At 39.4% G+C, this 19,379-nt stretch overlaps 2 protein-coding genes across 4 annotated transcripts in view; one reads left to right on the top strand and one right to left on the bottom strand.

Moving 5' to 3' along the window:
* Nucleotides 1-9,202, top strand: part of czib (CXXC motif containing zinc binding protein) — a 14,366-nt gene extending 5,164 nt beyond the window's left edge. The window contains exons 3-8 of one of the 3 annotated variants that reach the window (XM_043699320.1): nt 1,099-1,155; nt 1,352-1,433; nt 4,539-4,570; nt 4,765-4,846; nt 8,770-8,835; nt 8,947-9,202. In XM_043699320.1, coding sequence (XP_043555255.1) covers nt 1,099-1,155; nt 1,352-1,433; nt 4,539-4,570; nt 4,765-4,846; nt 8,770-8,816 — 300 coding nt within the window. In that variant the 3' untranslated portion in view covers nt 8,817-8,835; nt 8,947-9,202. The remainder of the gene's footprint in view (nt 1-1,098; nt 1,156-1,351; nt 1,434-4,538; nt 4,571-4,764; nt 4,847-8,769; nt 8,836-8,946) is intronic. The other 2 variants (XM_043699317.1, XM_043699318.1) reach the window with 2 other exon arrangements.
* A 3,395-nt stretch (nt 9,203-12,597) lies between these two features.
* Nucleotides 12,598-18,735, bottom strand: cpt2 (carnitine palmitoyltransferase 2). The gene is made up of 5 exons (XM_043699316.1): nt 18,501-18,735; nt 17,665-17,745; nt 16,423-16,529; nt 14,432-15,736; nt 12,598-13,223 (listed from the first exon to the last, which is right to left on the bottom strand). The coding sequence occupies exons 1-5, from the start codon at nt 18,662-18,664 to the stop codon at nt 12,892-12,894; spliced, it is 1,989 nt and encodes a 662-aa protein (XP_043555251.1). The 5' UTR covers nt 18,665-18,735; the 3' UTR covers nt 12,598-12,891.
* Nucleotides 18,736-19,379: the final 644 nt, after the last annotated feature.

Raw genomic sequence — 19,379 nt, 5'->3', positions numbered from 1 at the left:
GCTCCATCCACCCTTTCATCACCCATCACACTGCTCTAAGCAACCTCCCACAACCCTAAATAACCTCCCACTGTCCTATACAAACCCATACTGCTCTACTCAACCTCCCACAGCCCATCCCATTGTTCTGTACAAACCCATACTGCTGTACTCAAGCTCCCACAGCTCATTACACTGCTGTACACATCAGCCCATTCAACAGCACTGCTCTAAGCAACCTCCCACAACCCTAAATAACCTCCCACTGTCCTATACAAACCCATACTGCTCTACTCAACCTCCCACAGCCCATCCCATTGTTCTGTACAAACCCATACTGCTGTACTCAAGCTCCCACAGCTCATTACACTGCTGTACACATCAGCCCATTCAACAGCTTAACATGCTGCTCTGCTGAAACGTTCACAATCCATCATATTGCTCTTTTCAATATCCCACAGCTCAAGCTGCTCTACTCATGTTCCACAGCCCATTATACTGCTCTGACCAAACCCGCACAGATTAGTTGCTCTACTCGAGCCTCACAACTCAACACATCACTCTTCACAAACCCAATATTCCACAGACTAACTTGTCTACTCAAATCCTTGTAGATTATCACATATCTACTGAATCCCCCAACCTCCGCCGCACTGCTCAACTTAAAGCTCAGTTGTACATCGTACTGTTCTACTTGTAATTTATCATACTCTACTGAATTCCTCTCATCTCATTATTGTGATTTAGTCTACCGCAAAGCATATCAAACTTGATGTATTAGTTCTGAAATATTATAACTTTATTCTTTCAATATTTACCAGCAGACCTACTAGGTATTTGCAATGTTTTCTGTTTATATTTTTGTTTTTTTTTAACCTGTTCAGTATTGTATGAAAAGTAAATCTGAACAATCATTTAAAATAATTTCTCAACACTGTTTGTCTCATTACCACTGCAATTCTTGTAGCAAAGTTGTTCCCACAATGGTTTTATTTAAGGACACAAACTTGTCTAAGCATGTCTTAATCCTAAACTACTGAGTGGTGCTAGTTGTGGCTGTAGCATAAACAGTGTCTGACTCACAAACACTTAATTAATTTCTGTATGCTTTTACGTTAGTTGAAATGTCAGAATTGTGGAGAGGTGTCTGATAAATGGCAGTATATCACATTAATGGTGAGTCCTATTTTGTTGTTTTTTTCTTTTACTCTCAATAAAACAATAAATCATGTAGCGCTCCATGTATTTAGTCATTGGACCATGATTGGTCAGCATGCTGCTTTAAAAGTTAAATCCTGATATGATTCTCCCAACCTGCTACATTTAATATTTTTAAAGGTGCCACATAAATGCAAGTTCTTGTTTTGTGCAGAACAGTGCCCCACTCAAAGGTGGGAGAGGAAGTGCCAGTATGATACAGAAGTGCAAGCTGTGTTCAAGAGAGAATTCCATTGGTAGGTGATTTACAGAGGAATCCTAATCTGTTTCAGTGATTAATGTTTTATTACACTGCATTTTTGTAATTTCTTTTCACGTTGTTTAAACCATCCTTTTTAGGAAGAGATTAATTTTAGCAATAGCAACAACTGTACAAGCTGTTAGAGAGTTATGAAGTCATAGAGATGTACAGCACGGAAACAGACCTTTCAGTCCAACTTGTCCATTCCGACCAGATGTCCCAACCCAATCTAGTCCCACCTGCCAACACCTGGCCCATCCCTCCAAACCCTTCCTATTCATAAATCCGTCCAGATGCCTTTTAAATGTTGCAATTGTACAGCCGCAACGTGACCTCCCAACTCCTGTACTTAAAACTCTGCCCACTCAAGGAAAGGATACAAACGCCACCTTCACTGTACTGTCTACCTGCGACTCCACTTTCAAGGAGCTATGAACCTGCACTCCAAGGTCTCTTTGTTCAGCAACACTCTCTAGGACCTTACCATTAAGTGTATAAGCCCTGCTAAAATTTGCTTTCCCAAAATGCAGCACGTCGCATTTATCTGGATTAGATTAGATTACTTACAGTGTGGAAACAGGCCCTTCAGCCAAACAAGTCCACACCGACACTCCGAAGAGCAACCCACCCAGATCTATTCCCCCACATTTACCCCTTCATCTAAAACTATGGGCAATTTAGCATGGCCAATTCACCTAACCTGCACATCTTCTGCCACTTCTCAGCCCATTTGCCCATCTGATCAAGATCCCGTTGTAATCTGAGGTAACCTTCTTCGCTGTCCACTACACCTCCAATTTTGATGTCATCTGCAAACTTACTAAATCATTAGTAAGCCGGGTGGGTTTTTTCTAAACAACAGTTTCATGGTCATCAGTAGATTCTTAATTCCAGATTTTAGATTATCCAATTCAAATTCCACAATCTGCCCTTGTTGGATTTGAAACTGGGTTCCCAGATCTTTAGCTGAGTTTTTCGATTAATAGTCGAGCAATAATACCACCAGACCATCAGTTCCCCGATCAGAAGCAGTTCTACATGTGGTGACAGTAATAATGTTTTGAAATCATTTGTTTTGCAATGTGAAGTCAGAGTACATGGACAAGCACTGAAACCATTAACAGCGTATAAGATTGTGAAGCTAGATTATTTAAAGTTGCAACCATAATATTTAAATATTTGGCAGCAGCTTGCAGCTAGGGCGGATTTGATGCATTAAACCATTTGATGCATAACAGTGGGTTTAGCCTACCTGTGTTCTGAGTAGTGATCAATAATGCCCCATACTTAACCTCTGAGGGTGGTATGAAGTTCTATCTCTCAAAATCAATGAATTAGTTGTATTGCTACAAGAAATGAAGTGACTTATCAATAGTTTAAAAATGATTTGAGAACAAAATACTAATTTTGATATGATCTTCATAGAAATGTAATAACTGTCAGTTACATATAATCTTTTGCAATGTCTGCTGCAATGTCCAACTATTTTTATATACTCAGTGTTGCTCTACTTAGAATCATGGAGCTGTGCAGCATGGAAACGAACCTTTCGGTCCAACTTGTCCATGCTGACAACATATTCTAAATTAATCTAGTCCCATTAGCCAGTATTTGGCCCATAACCTTCAAATCCCTTCCTACTTATACACCTATCCAGATGCCTTTTAAATGTTGTTATTGTACCAGCCTCCTCCACTTCCTCTGGCAGCTCATTCCATACATGCACCACCCTCTGCGTGTAAACGTTGCTCCTTAGGTTCCTTTTAAATCTTTCCCCTCTCACCTTAAACCTATGCCCTCTAGTTTTGGACTCCCCCACCCCAGGGAAAAGACCTTGTCTATTTACCATATCCATACCCCTCATTGTTTTATAAACCTCTTAAAGTCACCCCTCAGCCTCTGATGCTCAAGGGAAAATAGCCCCAGCCAATTCAGCCTCCCCCTATAGCTGAAACCCTCCAACCCTGGCAGCATCCTTGTAAATCTTTATTGAACCCTTTCAAGTTTCACAACATCCTTCTTATAACAAGGAGACCAGAACTGCATGCAGTATTCCAAAAATGACCTAATCAACCACAACATGACTTCCAAACTCCTAAACTGAATGCACTGACCAATAAAGGCAAGCATATCGATGTCGACGTGGGACCCCACTTTCAGGGAATTATGAACCTGCACTCCAAGGTCTCTTTGTTCAGCAACACACCCTTACCATTAAGTGTATAAGTTCTGCCCTGATTTGTCTTTCCAAACTGTAGCACCTCACATTTATCTAAACCTCTTGTGGAAACAGCAAATACTGTAACAGGATGTCACTGACATCAGTTTTGGAAACATGATGATCTGTCCTCAGCATCCATTTCAGTGGTTGATACTACTTGCTGTTAAAGAGATTTCCTTCATATACACAGTCAGTACTAGCTAAGTGTTTAACACAACTCTAGTCCTTTTCAATATGCTAAAATATTCTGAGACAGAATCAGATTGTTCATAACAACTGTACTATTTCACCCTGATCCAATATATCATGTCCATCATAAAGACTGTTATTTCTACCCTGCATTATCTTCTTTGTCTCAGTGCACTTTGTGTTCAATCGATCATCTATGCTTTTCCACTGGCATTTCTCTCAGTGACATCTAAATTGTATTTATTTGCGAGTTCTCATGAGCATCCTGGCAGTGATGAGCAATAGCGCAGGGCAGAATGATGTTGGGGCCTCACAACTACAATTACTCTGGCAGTCACAATAGCTGCAATCTGACCATCAAGTATGCAGTTTGGTAATTGTTTATTTAACATCTACTGTTGCAGACTCTAGTATTCATCCTTTAGTTGAAGTAAAATATTAATTATTCTGAACAAAAAGCAAAAGCTCCACTAATTCTGTATATTGGCCATTATTTTGTTCAAATATTTGAAGCTACCGAATTATCCAGCAGTTCAGTGCAGACTGATATTTAAAACCAATGTTATAGCTGTTACGGCATGTAGTTGACCTTTTAGCAGTGGTTGATTTGACAGTTTCAACTGTAGTGATTAAAATATTAATGTTATTTGAATGTTAAATCCTTGATATGTGGCTCTGCATTTTTTTTAGATATTCTGAAGGACACAATGAAGCCTTACAATGTAAGTTGCCTTATGAAGTGTTACCTCCTCTGTGCAGTTGTAAACTTGTTTCAAGCAGCAGGTACTTGGTCCGTTCATTCATCTGCAGTGTTCCTGAAAAGAAATCTTATATACCAGTAGAAACAAGCAAATGTATTTATTTACAAAATGATGCTGCAAATGTGTTAATCAGGCTCTATTTCTTTTGTACTAAGGCTGATGACAGTGAAAAGTTTAAAACTATAGTACACTTTGAGTGTCGAGGATTAGAACCAGTGGACTTTCAACCACAAGTAAGTAAGTTACTGATTTGCTAGTTCTAGATTTTGACATTGTCCTGACGTATTCAATTGGGGACATTCCCATGTTACAAACTAATTTTGTTTCTCTTCCCTGCAGTAATTCCACTGCTGGTCTGTTTGCACTAAACTTCTCCTTATCTTGTATAAACCCTCCTTCCATATTCATGGACAAACCCTCACCCACAATCCTTTCATTTCCCATAGCAGGCCTCACTTTCATGAGCTCAGTTACTAACAAGCTCATCTGCAATAACTTCCATGCTTTGCTTACCACCCACATTCTTCCATGATCTCATAATCTGCAGTTTTTAAATTCTAACTTTGCTGTCACATTTGCCACAATATTTCTGCAGCCATTGTTTTTTTTTCACCCACTTCTCACTTCTATCTTTGATACATTTTCCCAGCAAAACTTTACCCTCACTTATTGTGGTCTTTCCCCCTGCAGTGACCCACTCCAAAATGTAAAGATATTTAAAAAGGTGAGATTGTAAATTACAGAAGCACTGATAATGATCTTTATATTTCCCCTGGACTCGGGGGACTTGCTCGATCTATATTAGATTGCAAATCTAATACAGATATTCAAAAAGTGTTGTAAAGATAAGGCCAGTAATTACAGACTAGTCAGTTTAACTTCAGTGGTGTGGACATTATTGAAACAATTATTCAAAATAGTTTATTAGATTTTTTTTAGATTAGATTACTTACAGTGTGGAAACAGGCCTTTCGGCCCAACAAGTCCACACCGACCCGCCGAAGCGCAACCCACCCATACCCCTACATTTACCCCTTACCTAACACTACGGGCAATTTAGCATGGCCAATTCACCTGACCTGCACATCTTTGGACTGTGGGAGGAAACCGGAGCACCCGGAGGAAACCTACGCAGACACGGGGAGAACGTGCAAACTCCACACAGTCAGTCGCCTGAGGCGGGAATTGAACCCAGGTCTCTGGCGCTGTGAGGCAGCAGTGCTAACCACTGTGCCACCGTGCTGCCCTGTGTTTAATTAGACACATGGAAAATGTGGGTAAGTTAGGAAGAATCAGGCAGATTTCTTCAGGAAAATCATATTTAGCTAACTTGAGTTTTTTAAAGAACTAGCAAAGACGGTTGAGGAGAGTAATGCCGTTGATTTGGTGTACAGGAACTTTGAAAAAGCGTTGATACTGTGTTATGTAATCAACTTGTGAGAAATCCGTATTACTCAGGAATAAATGCAACAATTGCAATATGGATGCAAATTAGCTGAGGAACAGGAAACAAAGAGCAATGGTTAAAGATGTTTCTCGGGCTGAAGGTTTGTAATGGAGTTCCCCAGGGATCTAGTTTGAACCCCTGCTTTACGTGATTATATATACATGTATTAGATCTTTACATATAGGGGCAATTTCCACACTTCAATCATCCAAAACTTGGAAGCATGATAAATTGTGAGAACAGTGTAGAACTATAAAAGGACATTGACAAATTGGTAGAGTGGGCAGGTAGATGGCAAATGATGTTCAGTACAGAGAAGTATGACGTAAGACATTCTGATAGAAAGAACATGGAGGTAAGATTAAAAGTAAAGGGCATTACCTTAGTGTGCAAGAGTAGAGAAATCTGTTTATATACGTGCACAAATCACTGAAGGTTGAAGAATAGATAGAGCAAGCAGTTAATAAATACACGCTAGCAAAGTCAGCAGGTCTAGCAGCATCTGGAGAGAGGGAAACAGAGTTAATGTTTCAGGTTCAGTATGACTCTTTGAAACTGAGGAGTTAGACTGAACTCCTCCTCTCTCCACAGATTCTGCCAGACCTGCTGAGTATGTTTGTATTTCAGATTTCCAACACCTGAAGTATTTTGATTTCAGTACATGCAGTGTCCTGGGCTTTATTTACAGTGGTATAAAATGCAGGAGCAAGGAGACTGTGCTGAACTCAAATAACATTAGTACAGACCTCAGTTCAAGTATTGTGTACAGTTCTAAGTACTACACTTCAGGAAGTTGTGAATACAATTGGAAGTGTGCAGAATAGGTATACAAGAATGATCCAAGGGATGAGAAATTTCAGTTATGAAGATAGATTGAAGTTCTGACTGTTCTCCTTTCAGATGAGAAGTTTGAGAAGATTTAGAGTCATAGAGATGTACAGCACAGAAACAGACCTTTCAGTCCAACTCATCTATGCTGGCAGATATCCTAACCTAATCTAGTCCCATTTGCCAGCACTTGGCCCATATCCCTCTAAACCCTTCCTATTCACATACCCATCCAAATGCCTTTTAAGTGCTGTATTTGTATCATCCTCCTCCACTTCCTCTGGCAACTCATTCCATATGCGCACCACCCTCTGTGTGAAAAGGTTACCCCTTAGGTCTCTTTTATATCTTTCCCCTCTCCCTAACCTATGCCCTCTAGTTCTGGACTTCCCCCACCCCAGGGATAAGACCTTGTCTATTTATCCTATCCATGCCCCTCATGATCTTTTTTATTGAAGTTTTGAAAGTCATGACGGAGCTGCACAGAGTATAAATGGAGAAACTTTTTTTTTAAATTAAAGGATCGAGAATGAGAGGATGTTGATTTGCAAAAGGTGCAAATGTGATGTGAGCAAAAGCTTTTTCACAGTGAGTATTTAGCAGCTGGAACCCATTGCCAGGAAGTATGGTGAAAGCAGGTTCAATCGAGGCATTCAGGAGTGTATTATATGATAATTTAACTAGAAACAATATTGAGGATTATGAGGGGGAAAAAAAATCAGGAAAATAGCTCTAAGCCATAATGCTAATTCAGAGATCTGGTGCAGACACAGTCGGTCAGGCAGCCTCATTCTGCACCGTAATAATTCTGTGATCTTCACTCCTTTAAGTCTAAGGACCAAAGACTTTGAACTCACCTGTCATGTTTAACCATCTGTTTCTGGATCAATTTGGGCCTTTTTAATTTCAATGCTAAATCTGTATTGAACTTGATTAAATCACACTATGAACTGCATATGGATCTGGTTGCAATATTATAAAGTTTGAGGCACTGGAGAGGGTGCAGATTAGATTCACAATCCTGATAATAGAAATACCTGAGTCGACATAAAAATTGAGAGACTGGGTCTCTTCTCTCAAAATACCGGAGGGGTGAACTTGAAAACTTTTTAAAATATGGAATATTTTGTTGCAAGGCATATTGAGAGAATATTTCCAATCAAGGAAGAACATAATTCAAGACAGTCAGGCTGAGAAAGTCATCAAGAAATCCAATAGACAATTCAAAAATACCTCTGTATCCAGGGTGTTGTGAGAATGTGGAACTCTCCATCACAGGAATGGTATAAACAAGCAGAATAATTTAAAGGGAGTTAAATTAGCAAGTTAGTGTGAAGAGAACAAAGGGTTACATTGATATTGGATGAGGAGGGAGGAGGCTTGAGTGGAGTGTAAATGGATGAATGATCTGTTACATTACATTATATCCTATGTAAGATTTTGATTAGAAATTTTAAAACAACACTTTTGTTTTAGTGACATTTTTTAAAAATCCAATCATTCTCATCCTTTTTTTTGCCTTGTCTGATTTGCCATTATATTAAATATTGTGACTTGCAATGCCTGGTTCAAACTCTATGCTCCTGATTCATGATTCTTTAAATCTGGTTGGTTAAGAGATAGTGACTTGCCCTATTCTCACATACCCTGGATCCCCTGGAGAGAATGCTGCACCAAAATATCTCTCTCGTCACAGAAATTTCCAATGCAAAATTTGTAAGAAAGTTCACAGTCAAGTGCAAATGTAATAAATGGCTGGTGCAATGAAAATGAAAGCTGCATCATTGACGTGGATCATTTGCCCCAGTAAAATAAAAGCTGAAAGTTCAGTTAGTGCAATGAAGTGTTGATCAGCTGCTTACTAAAGTTCATCCTGTGCTTTTAGGCTGGATTTGCTGCAGAAGGGGCAGAGTCTGGAACAAAATTTTGTGAGATTAATCTGCTGGAAAAGGTGAGCTAGCTACACACTCTTCTTTTGGAACTGGATCTGATAAAAAGTAGAAAAGGTATAAATTGGACTTGCTGAACAATTATCTGAAATAACTTGTTTTATCTTGGTTAGGATTGGAATGATTATGATGAGAAAATTCAGGAATCTGTGGGAATCTATGAAGTCACTCATCAGTTTGTTAAAATCTGAACTGGACTCTGACAGACATTTAACAGCTAAGGATTCTCTCATACTCAAATGAACTGAGGCAGAGAAGTAAAAACACCACAATTTCATCTGGCATATACTTACCAGTGAATCAGTTCATCCTCATCTATCAAGTCAAAGTTTAATTATCTTTAATAAAAATTAACACTGGCCAGCTGAATTAGCATTGATGTAGGTTTCGTCATTCCGGTTCACCTATGGAAGATAACTTTTGGTTCACATGTCTGAGCATGCTTCTATCTCCTTAGTGAGGTTACCAGCAGCATGCCTGGATATCAAGTTATAAAGCATTTTTCCAGGAGCTAACACTTGGTTGCTGAAAGATTTATTTGTTAAGATAAATTAGATAATGTACTTTATTTCTGTTTTTTTTTGTTCATCCATGAGCCAATCATGTAGACACACAAGACCTGGGCAGTATCCAGGCTTGTGCTGACATGGAGCAAGTATCATTCATGCCACACAAATGTTGAACAATGACCATCTCCAATTAGAGCAATCTAACCACTGCTCCTTGACATTCACTGGTGTTACCATCATTGAAACCTACACTGTCAACCTCCTTGGGGTGACCATTGACCATAAACTGCCACATAAACATAGTGGCTACAAGAGGCTGGGAATACTGTGTGAGTAACTTACCACCTGACTCTCCAAAGCCTGTCTACAAGAGACAAGTCAGAAGTGTGATGGAATACTTTCCACTTGCCTGAATGGGTACAGCTCCAACAACATTCAAGAAGCTTGACACCTTTCCGGACAAAGCAACCTGTTTGACTGGCATCACACTCACTCCCTCCACCACTGACTCTCAGTAGTAGATGTGAATCTACAAGCTGCACTGCAGGGATTCACTGAAGATCCTTAAACAGCACCTTCCAAACTCACCATCACTTCCATTTAGAAGGACAAGGGTAGAGGATACCTGGGAATATCATCTGCAAGGTCCCCTCGAAGCTACCCACCATCCTGAATTGGAAATATATCCATGTTCCTTCAGTGCTGTTGTGTCAAAATTCTGCATTTTCCTCCCTAAAACCATTGTGGATCAACCTACAACACATGGATTACGGCAGTTCAAGAAAGCAGCTCGCCCCCCACCTGTCGATTGTTGTAAAACCCCATCTGATTCACTAATACCCTTTAAGAAAGGAAATCTGCCATCCTTACCTGTAGTCTCCATATGGCTCCAGATGCAAAACATATGGTTGATTCTTAACTGCCCAGTGGGCAGTTAGGGATGGGTAATAAACACTAGCAGAGCAAATGAATACATTACTATGAATGAATAAAGTATAGATGGTCATCTCTAAGAATTTCTTGAGACTGAGCTGTGCATTCTCATTAACATGGCTGTTTGCTCTACATTCTACAGATGAGATTCTTGATCTTAATGTCACAAAGGTGACACACTAACAAGTGCATTGCAGAGATCACGTTTTACAGGCAGATAGCCCTCAATGTTAAACTTTTTGTGGGTGATTGGGGTTCGGTGGGAGGTGGTGGTAATGATCATGACAGAGTGGGGACTTTAAGGCCATTCAGCTACACAGTTGGTTACAATTCTGCTGCTACTGGTCCATTAACACAAAACTGCATGACTGCAAATGTTTCTATTTCCAAATCTATCCCAGTTGGCACAGTGGCAGTGTCACTTAATATGGAGGATATCCACAATACAATGGAACTTGTTCCCACAAGGTCTATGTGGTAGTCACTCCTACCAATACTATTATGGGGAGATACACCTGCAACAGGTAGCTTGATGAGGATAAAGTCATCATTTAACTAACATAGATCAAGGAAGTGATTTTAACACCAATCCCTGGGGATTGTCCCAAGTGCTTTTCGTTCAGACCAAAAATAACAAGCATTCACACAGCCAACTTTGTATCCTCACTGCCAGTGTTCCTGCTATTCTACAGGCCTTTAATTTTGATTGGGGTTGACCAACTTGTTATGACATTTTATCAAATGTCTTTTGGAAGCCTACATCAGCTCCACTAACCTCATCAACCCAGTCTGTTATTTCTTCAAAAATTCAGTTAAGTTACTTAAACATGCTAACTTGGATTTACTTGAATGAATAGGATTTCCAGTAAAACCTTATGTACCAAGTCTTGAATTAGCCCTGATAAATTCCTGGTAAATATTTTTCCAAGAGTTTATGACATGAGTCCCATCAAAACAAAATGCAGAAAATAACTTCAGATTGAGAGAGGCAGACAATTCCAATATAAATGTTAACCAACTAAAGTTTATTTTTGGTTTCATTTGAAAACGCATTATCCTTTTTAGGTCCATTACATTAGTGTAATATAATTAGTCCAGATGGCCAAAATTAGTCCAATGTTATTCAACATAACTTTGAAGCATGGCAGTTATTTAGCACTGAGTATTACAAAGTTCAGTTATGTTACTACTGCTGATCCAAATACAAAATGAACAGTGCAAAGTACTCAAATTGCATTGACAGCATAATTAAACACATCACATCTGAATGCTTGGTAACTGTTTGATTGTCCCCAAATTTGATGCATTGAAATATTAAAAACAAATGATGTTTCATGGGAAGCATTACATCCCAACATTAGAACCATAGAACGCTTAAAATGTAATTTAAGCTCCAAAAAGAAATGTTTAGAAAAGACTTGGCCAAAATTCCTGAACACATCTACTGTAAGATTGTGTTGACAAAAAAAAAGATATAGGGGTGGTGGTGGTGAAAAACTATTAAAGTTAAAATTTATATTTAATATGAACTAGCAATCACATACTTTGGTATTCTTTTAAGACTTGTGACCAAGATTTGAAGTGTAATTGAGGATGTATGAAATGTTCATAGGTCATGGCTAAATCAGGATTTTTAGCTGTATAACATTGAAAGAGTGGTTGTCAACTTGTCACAGGAGCAACTCAAGTAATCAAATAAATTTATTGGTCAAGAAACAGATCATAAAATTAAAATAACTACATTTTGTGCTTAACAAGGCTAGAGATTTGGGTATTCAGGATTAAACAATTTCTAGTACTTTTAAGTCAGATGCAACACTTGTGAAAAAAACTTTTTAAAAATGCCCAACAATTTTCTTCTTCAAGAAAGCATCACTATTGTATCACTAATGGAAGTATTTTTATTTTGAACCAGGGCCTCCTGGCCCAGAGGTAGGGATATACCACTACACCAAATAGCCCGTGCATCAGTGTTATATTTCCAGTCATTATATGGTCTTTTGATAAACAGCACCACATTATCATTAAGCACTTTAGTTTGGACCCACACTCATTTTGTAGGCAGCGATGTAAGGAGACTTGCACTTAGAGTCCTGTGTGACCCAGATTCATAGAATCTCAACAGCGTGGAAGCAAGCCATTCAGCCCATCGAGTCCACACCAAACCTCTAAATAGTATCCTAGACCCAACCCTATCCCTGTAACCCTGCACTTTTCATGGCTAGCCCACCTAGCCTGCACATTCCTGGACACTTTGGTCAATTTAACATGGTCAATCTACTTAACCTGCAAACCATTGGACTGTGGGAGAAAACCGGAAGAAACCCATGCAGGCACAGGGCAAATGTGCAAATTCTCCACAGCCAGTTTCCCAAGGGTGGAATTGAACCTGGGTCACTGGTGCTGTGAGCCAGCTCACCGTGAGCCACCCTGAGTGGAATAGAGATTTGCAAATACACAACATTGTCTCACCCTCAATTATTGACTGTTGATTCAATTATCATTTTCTTCTAGAATATACTGATCAACAATATGCTTTATAAATGCACACATTTTATAATTGCAGAGTACAGTCATTATATTCGGATTCATTTCTAGCCACTTAGTTCATGTACCTCAGGTGCTGACAGGTTGTCCTTCTAACACACCAAAAATGTCATTCAGGCTTTTGTTTAAACATTTTAAGAATTCTTTAGGATCTCGAGCCGGATAGCTGGATAGGTTGCATCCTATCCAGTGATCATGAACACCATAACCAACACCAAAACCATCAGGAACGACTGGTGCGAAACCCCCTAATTGGACTGCAGGACTGCTGAGAGTGCTAGTAGAAAGAATATTATGGTTGATTTGAATATATGATGGGTCTTGGAATAGTTCTGGTAAAGATATTCCTTTAGATTTTGCTAGGTATCGCAGAGCAAACAAATGCCGGTCAAATCCCTGACCTGAAGAAAGAAATAATAAATAGTTACTGATGTCTGATAAATACATTTGAAAACTGAAACCCTTAGAATCTAGAGTACAAAATTAAACACTGCATTTGTTCTTATGCAAGGCTTAGGAATATGGTGTCCAATTGATTCACGGAAAGCAGGTAATTGTTAAGCCTTTGAGAAAATTAGGTGGTGATGTCCACAAGAAAGATTCTCAGTTTAAAACACTAAATATGGTTCATACATTATTGTTGATGCAGAGGATAGCATGGATGTTAACTTGTACATTGGATATGTTATATATCTTCACAAACTCTAAAAGAGCCCTATATGCAGGGATGACCTTCCACAGAATTAAATTCTGCAAAGAACAGGGCTCAGATTTTTAGGTCCTCTATTGCATTAATACTGGTGAGGCCTGTCATAAGATTAGGGACATTTTGGAAAATAAAAGTGAACAATGGTATTACATGCTAGTCAAAGAACATTATTTGTTCACAACAATCTGAGATTGCAGCTTTAACAGCACTGGACAAATAGGAAGTTAGCAGAAACAGCACCCAACTATAAAACATTGCTAAAAATCCCCAAAAAAGATGGTTAACACCAAGGTGGCAAAAGATATTGTGTGATGACTCCACATAACATGGGAAATGCTGAAAGAAGAATCTTAAGTTGCTATTTAAACTTTTTTTCCCTGACAGTGACAAAATTAATATACTATACTACCATTTTTCCCTCTTAAATCCAAATTAGGAAGAGGTGAGAAATGTACCTCTTGATCAGAAAATTACTTCACTTCTATAGTTATGAAAATTATACAAGTCAGAAAATAGAACTGAACTAACAAAATTAGATTTCTGCTGCTACAATCCTGTGAATCCTATTGTAAAAGAGAATCAATAATTAAAGAGGAAAGGAACTAATGGTTAGCTATTTCAAAGAACGAGAACAGTAGCAACAGGCCAAAGGTCCTTCCACCCTTACTGCAGGAAAATTCTAGGGAAAGTGTATGTCAGAAAATAATTGGAGAAAATTTGTCGAGTGTGATGCTAAACCATTATTGAATAGCCCAGACATTTGAATGCCAACAGTGATCGAGGGAAACAGCAAAACCCTGCAAAGAGTCAACACCTTCAAAGTTGGGAAGAATACTAGGCAAAACTATTAACCAATCCAATAAAAGCAAGTGATAGTACCCATAGAATGCCTAGACTTACCCATGGCAGCCTCTTTAGTCAACTGTCCATGATACTTGGAGCACTCGTTGATCATCGCCCGCAAGTCTGAGATGCTGTGTTTTGATGGCTCCTTCACAAATGCTTCACTGCATTTCTTTGTATAAATGGTGGCAGGGCGAATTGTTTCTGTCCGGCCATGTTTAAACGCTGCGGTGCTACAAGACTCATAGGTGGCAACCGTTTTTCCATACTGTCTCAAAAAAGCCATCTGAAAAGAGAGTTGTGCAACTGCATCAGGGCTGACATTGTGTTTTTTCAGGAATACCTTCCCACCTTTTTTGAACTCCAGTGCATCAAAAGTTAAGGTGCTCACTGTGTTATCAAATTTTTCCTTGGCATTCGAAATACCCGATTTTAGAAAATCATCAAATTTAAACTCAAGCTTCTGCACAGACTGAGAGGAGTCAACTGTTGCAGGTAAGGTAGTGGCTGAAACTGCAGGTGTCTCAGTTGTGTCCTTGAAAATTTCATTCATTAAACGCAGTACGGCTACACCATCACCCCATGAATGTTCAAAATTCACAGCTGCATGACCATCTTTGGTTAATATAATGCTGAAGGATTTGTCATACCAGCGGTTGAGGCCATTTCCATAAAGCATGTTATGAGAGAGCTGCAGGTGGTCCTTCACAGTGATATCATCAAGGCAAATACAGAAGACGGCTGTATCTATTTTCTTCAGCGTCTCTGTATTCCCAGCCTCCAACAGCCTCAGTCTCATCGAGGTCCAAGTATCTCTATTTTCACTTGTCAGATATCCAAGACAAAATTCAGGAGGGGGCCTCGGATCAGACAAAATATATTTGAAATGAGCTTGGATTTCAGAAGCTTTTGTGATTCTTCCATCTCGATCAATAACGTCAAATGTGTAGAAATGTCCATTTCTCATCACCAGCAAGTGCTTGGCACTCTCATCTGTAAACAGCTCATCTCTACCTGGTCTGGGAATACGAGTAGAATTGAACAGTCTGTAGTACTGAGACATATCAAGTGGGTAGGCATTAACCATGTAGGCTCCATACCATGAAAGAGAGGCAGGAACAAATCGAATGATGTTCTTAAAATAAGATGTATCACTTTTAGCAGGATTAAGATGAAAGATTTCAGGTTCCAACAAGCCAGCTCGAAAAGTCTTCATGAAACGCAGTGCAGACACAGTCATGTTGGTCGCTCTAATAACCTGATCATTGTTTGCAGAATTTGGATCAGAATTGAAAGACATAAAGGGATTATGATTCAAGACAACTGGTTCACGTGCAGTGAGGTACATATCAAACCATGGTCCTAAAGAAATGGAAGGAGAGAAAAGATTCTCAAAACACTGCATTACAAATATATAGATTAACATATTCCATCTTTAATTTATTATTGGTTATCCAGTTTTTATCATCCTTTTCCTGTAGATACTATTATCACTATACTATTCCACAAGCATTGCAGGTCCTTCAGTGACTCACCAAAAAAGTTACTCTCATGCACAATCCTGGCACGAGACTAAATCAGCAGATATCATACTTGAATTTGATCTTGCCCTCATTCATTGCCCATATAAACTGTTTCCATTAAGAAATACTGAATGCTCAGATGTAATGAATCATGGCAAACCTCCCTCTATTCTATGCCAGGGATGCTGAAGCCAATTGTGGTGCCTCCATTCAGAAGGGCAACAGACCAAACTTAGATCTTTTATTAATATGACTCAGTGCCACAATTTTATCATTGCTATATTCCAAAATATTATTGGGTCATTTATACAATAGCTGTAATGATTTGTGTAATTTAGCACAGAAATAAATGTAGTTATTAAAAGGATGATCTGCATTGCTTTACAAAACCAAATACTTACACATAGCAACTTCTTTCTGAACAAAAACAACTAGAACCCCTCTATGTGCAGATAGTGGAGTTGGGTGGACTTCAGGTTTTTTTAAACCTCGGTCTAGCAGATCAAATCAGGAAGTTAATCTCACCTGAAATGAAGCTGGTGTGTTTATTTCTTTTGTCTTGGGCCACAAGTTCTTCGTGCAACTGTTTACCAATTCCCTTTTCAAAATCCTCAGCCAACTGTTTAGTTCTCCTACATTGTTAAAAAAAAGAACACAGAATGTGAAGTTGTGACAAGCAGTAAATACAGTTTAAAGGGAGATTAAGTATTTAATTTGTCCAGGCTAGTTAATTGCCATGTTTTGCAAGTCATAACATCAGACAGAAGTTTGGATTCAGAGATTTATATGGCTAAAAAATAAACGGGTTTGAATCCTTTCATGAACTTTCAAAAGCAAATTGCTGGTGTCTATTTACATTAAACTGGGTTGTGAATGATTTACTAGAACACAAGACTGCACGATTCAAACAGGAAAGTTGAGAAAATTAGTTGATTAAAAAGAGAGAGATGACTGTGTTCCTTCACATTTACACCCTCATTTTTCTGTTTATGTCTAATTGCCATTTTGGGGCAACATGCTGACCTCAGTGCTGCTCTTTTTTTTAAGAATTAGAATCCCTACAGTGTGGAAACAGGCCCTTCGGCGCAACAAATCCACACCAATCCTCTCAGCCAAAATCACCAAAAAGGGATTATTGATTGTTATCAAATTGCTCAGAAAGTGTCTGCTTAGCACATATTGGCTCCCTAATTTCCTACAATAGTGACCTAGTTTCACTGACTATAAAGTGCTTTGAGACAACTGGAAGTCATAAACAGCTATATAAATCCAAGTTCTTTTTTCCCTCGTCATATTCTAAAGACACACTGCAGATGTGACAGTGAAGGTGCTGGGAATTTCAATGATCAGAGTTTCTCACCTCCTGCAGGAAGAAATCTCATCTCTGTTCAGCATGACCTGACTAACAGTTCGAGAAATGTAACCTGCATTTCACAACACAGTGTATTCCACAACACTGATTGAATTGACAATGCTGGAAAACACACTTATAATTGCAAAGTACAATAGTGTCAAATTCAAAGGTACTATGCACTTATATAGCTAATTACAGATGAACAATATTTGCTATTATATTTCAATTGTTAGATTTTAAATTTTAAATAATCTCTGCTCCAAGTCAATCATCCTTCTGGGCTGGATAGGATACATTGTTATGACTTCGTGTTTAATTCAAAGACAGTAATGATTCAACTACATAGCTAAGTAACAGGGAAAAAAAAATATATATTGGCATAACACACCACACTAAGCTCTCCGTTTACTTACTTATACTGGTCATTATCTAAAAGTGGCTTCTGTGCAGTCAGGTAACGTTGCATTGTGTCCTGCAATTTTGGAATTGGTAATCTTAGGATTTCAAGAAAAAAACAAAGAGTCAGAAGACAGACTAGCAGTAAGAGCCTAAATTCACAATGTGAAAAAAACTGACAAGTACAATAAATATTTCTAAGAATTTCATGTATATAGCCACCCAACACCTTACATTTTAAAAACACTGATCACAGTAGTGACAGACTGAAGTTATATCAGCAACTTCGCAAGAAAAGCACCAATAATTATCCCCGACCGTAACATACACTGTCGAACGCAACTCTTTACCGATGTTATAAACAAAGAGCTGCGGAACCAAAACCAGAAGTTGCTGGAAAAGCCCAGCAGGTCTGGCAGCATCTGTGTAAAGAAATCGGAGTTAACGTTTCGGGTCCAGTAACCCTTCCCGAGAAGTCGGATACCAGTGATCTGAAACAAACAAAACAAAAACAGCCAGTGCTGGAGGAACTCAGCAGGTCTGCGGGGAGAAAGACAGTGTCATTGTTTCGAGTCCAGTGACCCTTCCTCAGATAAACACCGGAATGGTTCAGGAGGCAAACAATCCGCCCAAAACAAACAAAGACATGCGGCTGCTGGAAACCAGAAACAGACAAAAGCTGAATCATGGGACCCGAAACGTTAACTCTGCTTTCTCTCTGCCACAGATGCTCAGACCTGCTGAGTTTCTCCAGAACCCTCTGTTGTTGCCCCATTCAAATCACAGCCGCCTTGCGGCCAGAGTCGCAGGCTGCGGCTGCCCTCTCACCCAGTGAGCGGGGAGGCTCACTCACCGCGGCAGGCTCCTCTGGAAGTGGTCGGTGGGCACGATGCTCTTGTGCAGATAGTCCAGCTCGGAGCTGGAGGTGCTCCGTCTCCGGGGCAGGGGCAGGGGCAGGGAGAGCCCCCCGGAGCGGACCTGCCTGCTGACTCTGGAAGGCAGCCTCAGTACAGCCATAGCGACCGGAGATCCACGAACACCCGTTCCCTCGCAACCCCCACCCTCACCGGAAACCGCTTCCACTTCCGCCCACTGCACATCCCATAATCCCCACCAAAGGAAGTGAGGACACAATGACCGAATTGGCGGCAAGGTTGAGAAGGAAGTTGCACATTGAATATGTTAAAATCTGGGAGTCATTGTGGCTGAATCCCCCTCCCTGTTTTCATTCATTCACCTTCCCTCTATTCACATTCATTCATTCCCTTTACCCATTCATACTGCACTTTTATTCATTCACCCTCCCTTTTCTCATTTATTGACTCTGTTGCCATTCATTTGTCTTTCTTCCAAACTTACATTCATTCCTCTCTTCACTCTTAATTCATCACTATCCCCACTTTTAATCATTCACCGTCTCTCTATTCTCACTCATTTGCTCTCCTCCTGCTTATTCATTTTCTCTCCCTCCTCATTCACTCACTGTCCTCACTTTCATTCATTTGGTCACTCATTCATTTAATCATCTTTATTCCATTATCATTCTGTGGGATATAGGTGAATTAATGTTATTTCTGCAATTATAAGTTCTGATATAGAGTAAATGAATTCACATTAGTTTGGGATTGTTTCGGACAAGAGCTGACTTAGCAAAAATGAGGAAACATATAATCCGTTAAAGAAAATGGTATGTTAGCATGAGATGTGATTACAGAACAATGGTGGATGTATG

The sequence above is a fragment of the Chiloscyllium plagiosum genome, chromosome 11, assembly GCF_004010195.1.
Source record: "Chiloscyllium plagiosum isolate BGI_BamShark_2017 chromosome 11, ASM401019v2, whole genome shotgun sequence".
NCBI classification, from domain to species: Eukaryota; Metazoa; Chordata; class Chondrichthyes; order Orectolobiformes; family Hemiscylliidae; genus Chiloscyllium; species Chiloscyllium plagiosum.
The sequence above is the reverse complement of the archived record's forward strand: the minus strand, read 5'-3'. Positions and strand labels throughout refer to the sequence as shown.

Bases quoted from the DNA above. Each gene is read 5' to 3' on its own strand.
- cpt2 (XM_043699316.1), bottom strand. From the start codon at position 18,664: ATGGCTGTACTGAGGCTGCCTTCCAGAGTCAGCAGGCAGGTCCGCTCC. The intron at 17,746-18,500 runs GTGAGTGAGCCT...TGAAATCCTAAG, and splicing joins TTCCAGAGGAGCCTGCCGCG to ATTACCAATTCCAAAATTGC. The intron at 15,737-16,422 runs GTGAGATTAACT...CCATTTCTTTAG, and splicing joins ACACACCAGCTTCATTTCAG to GACCATGGTTTGATATGTAC.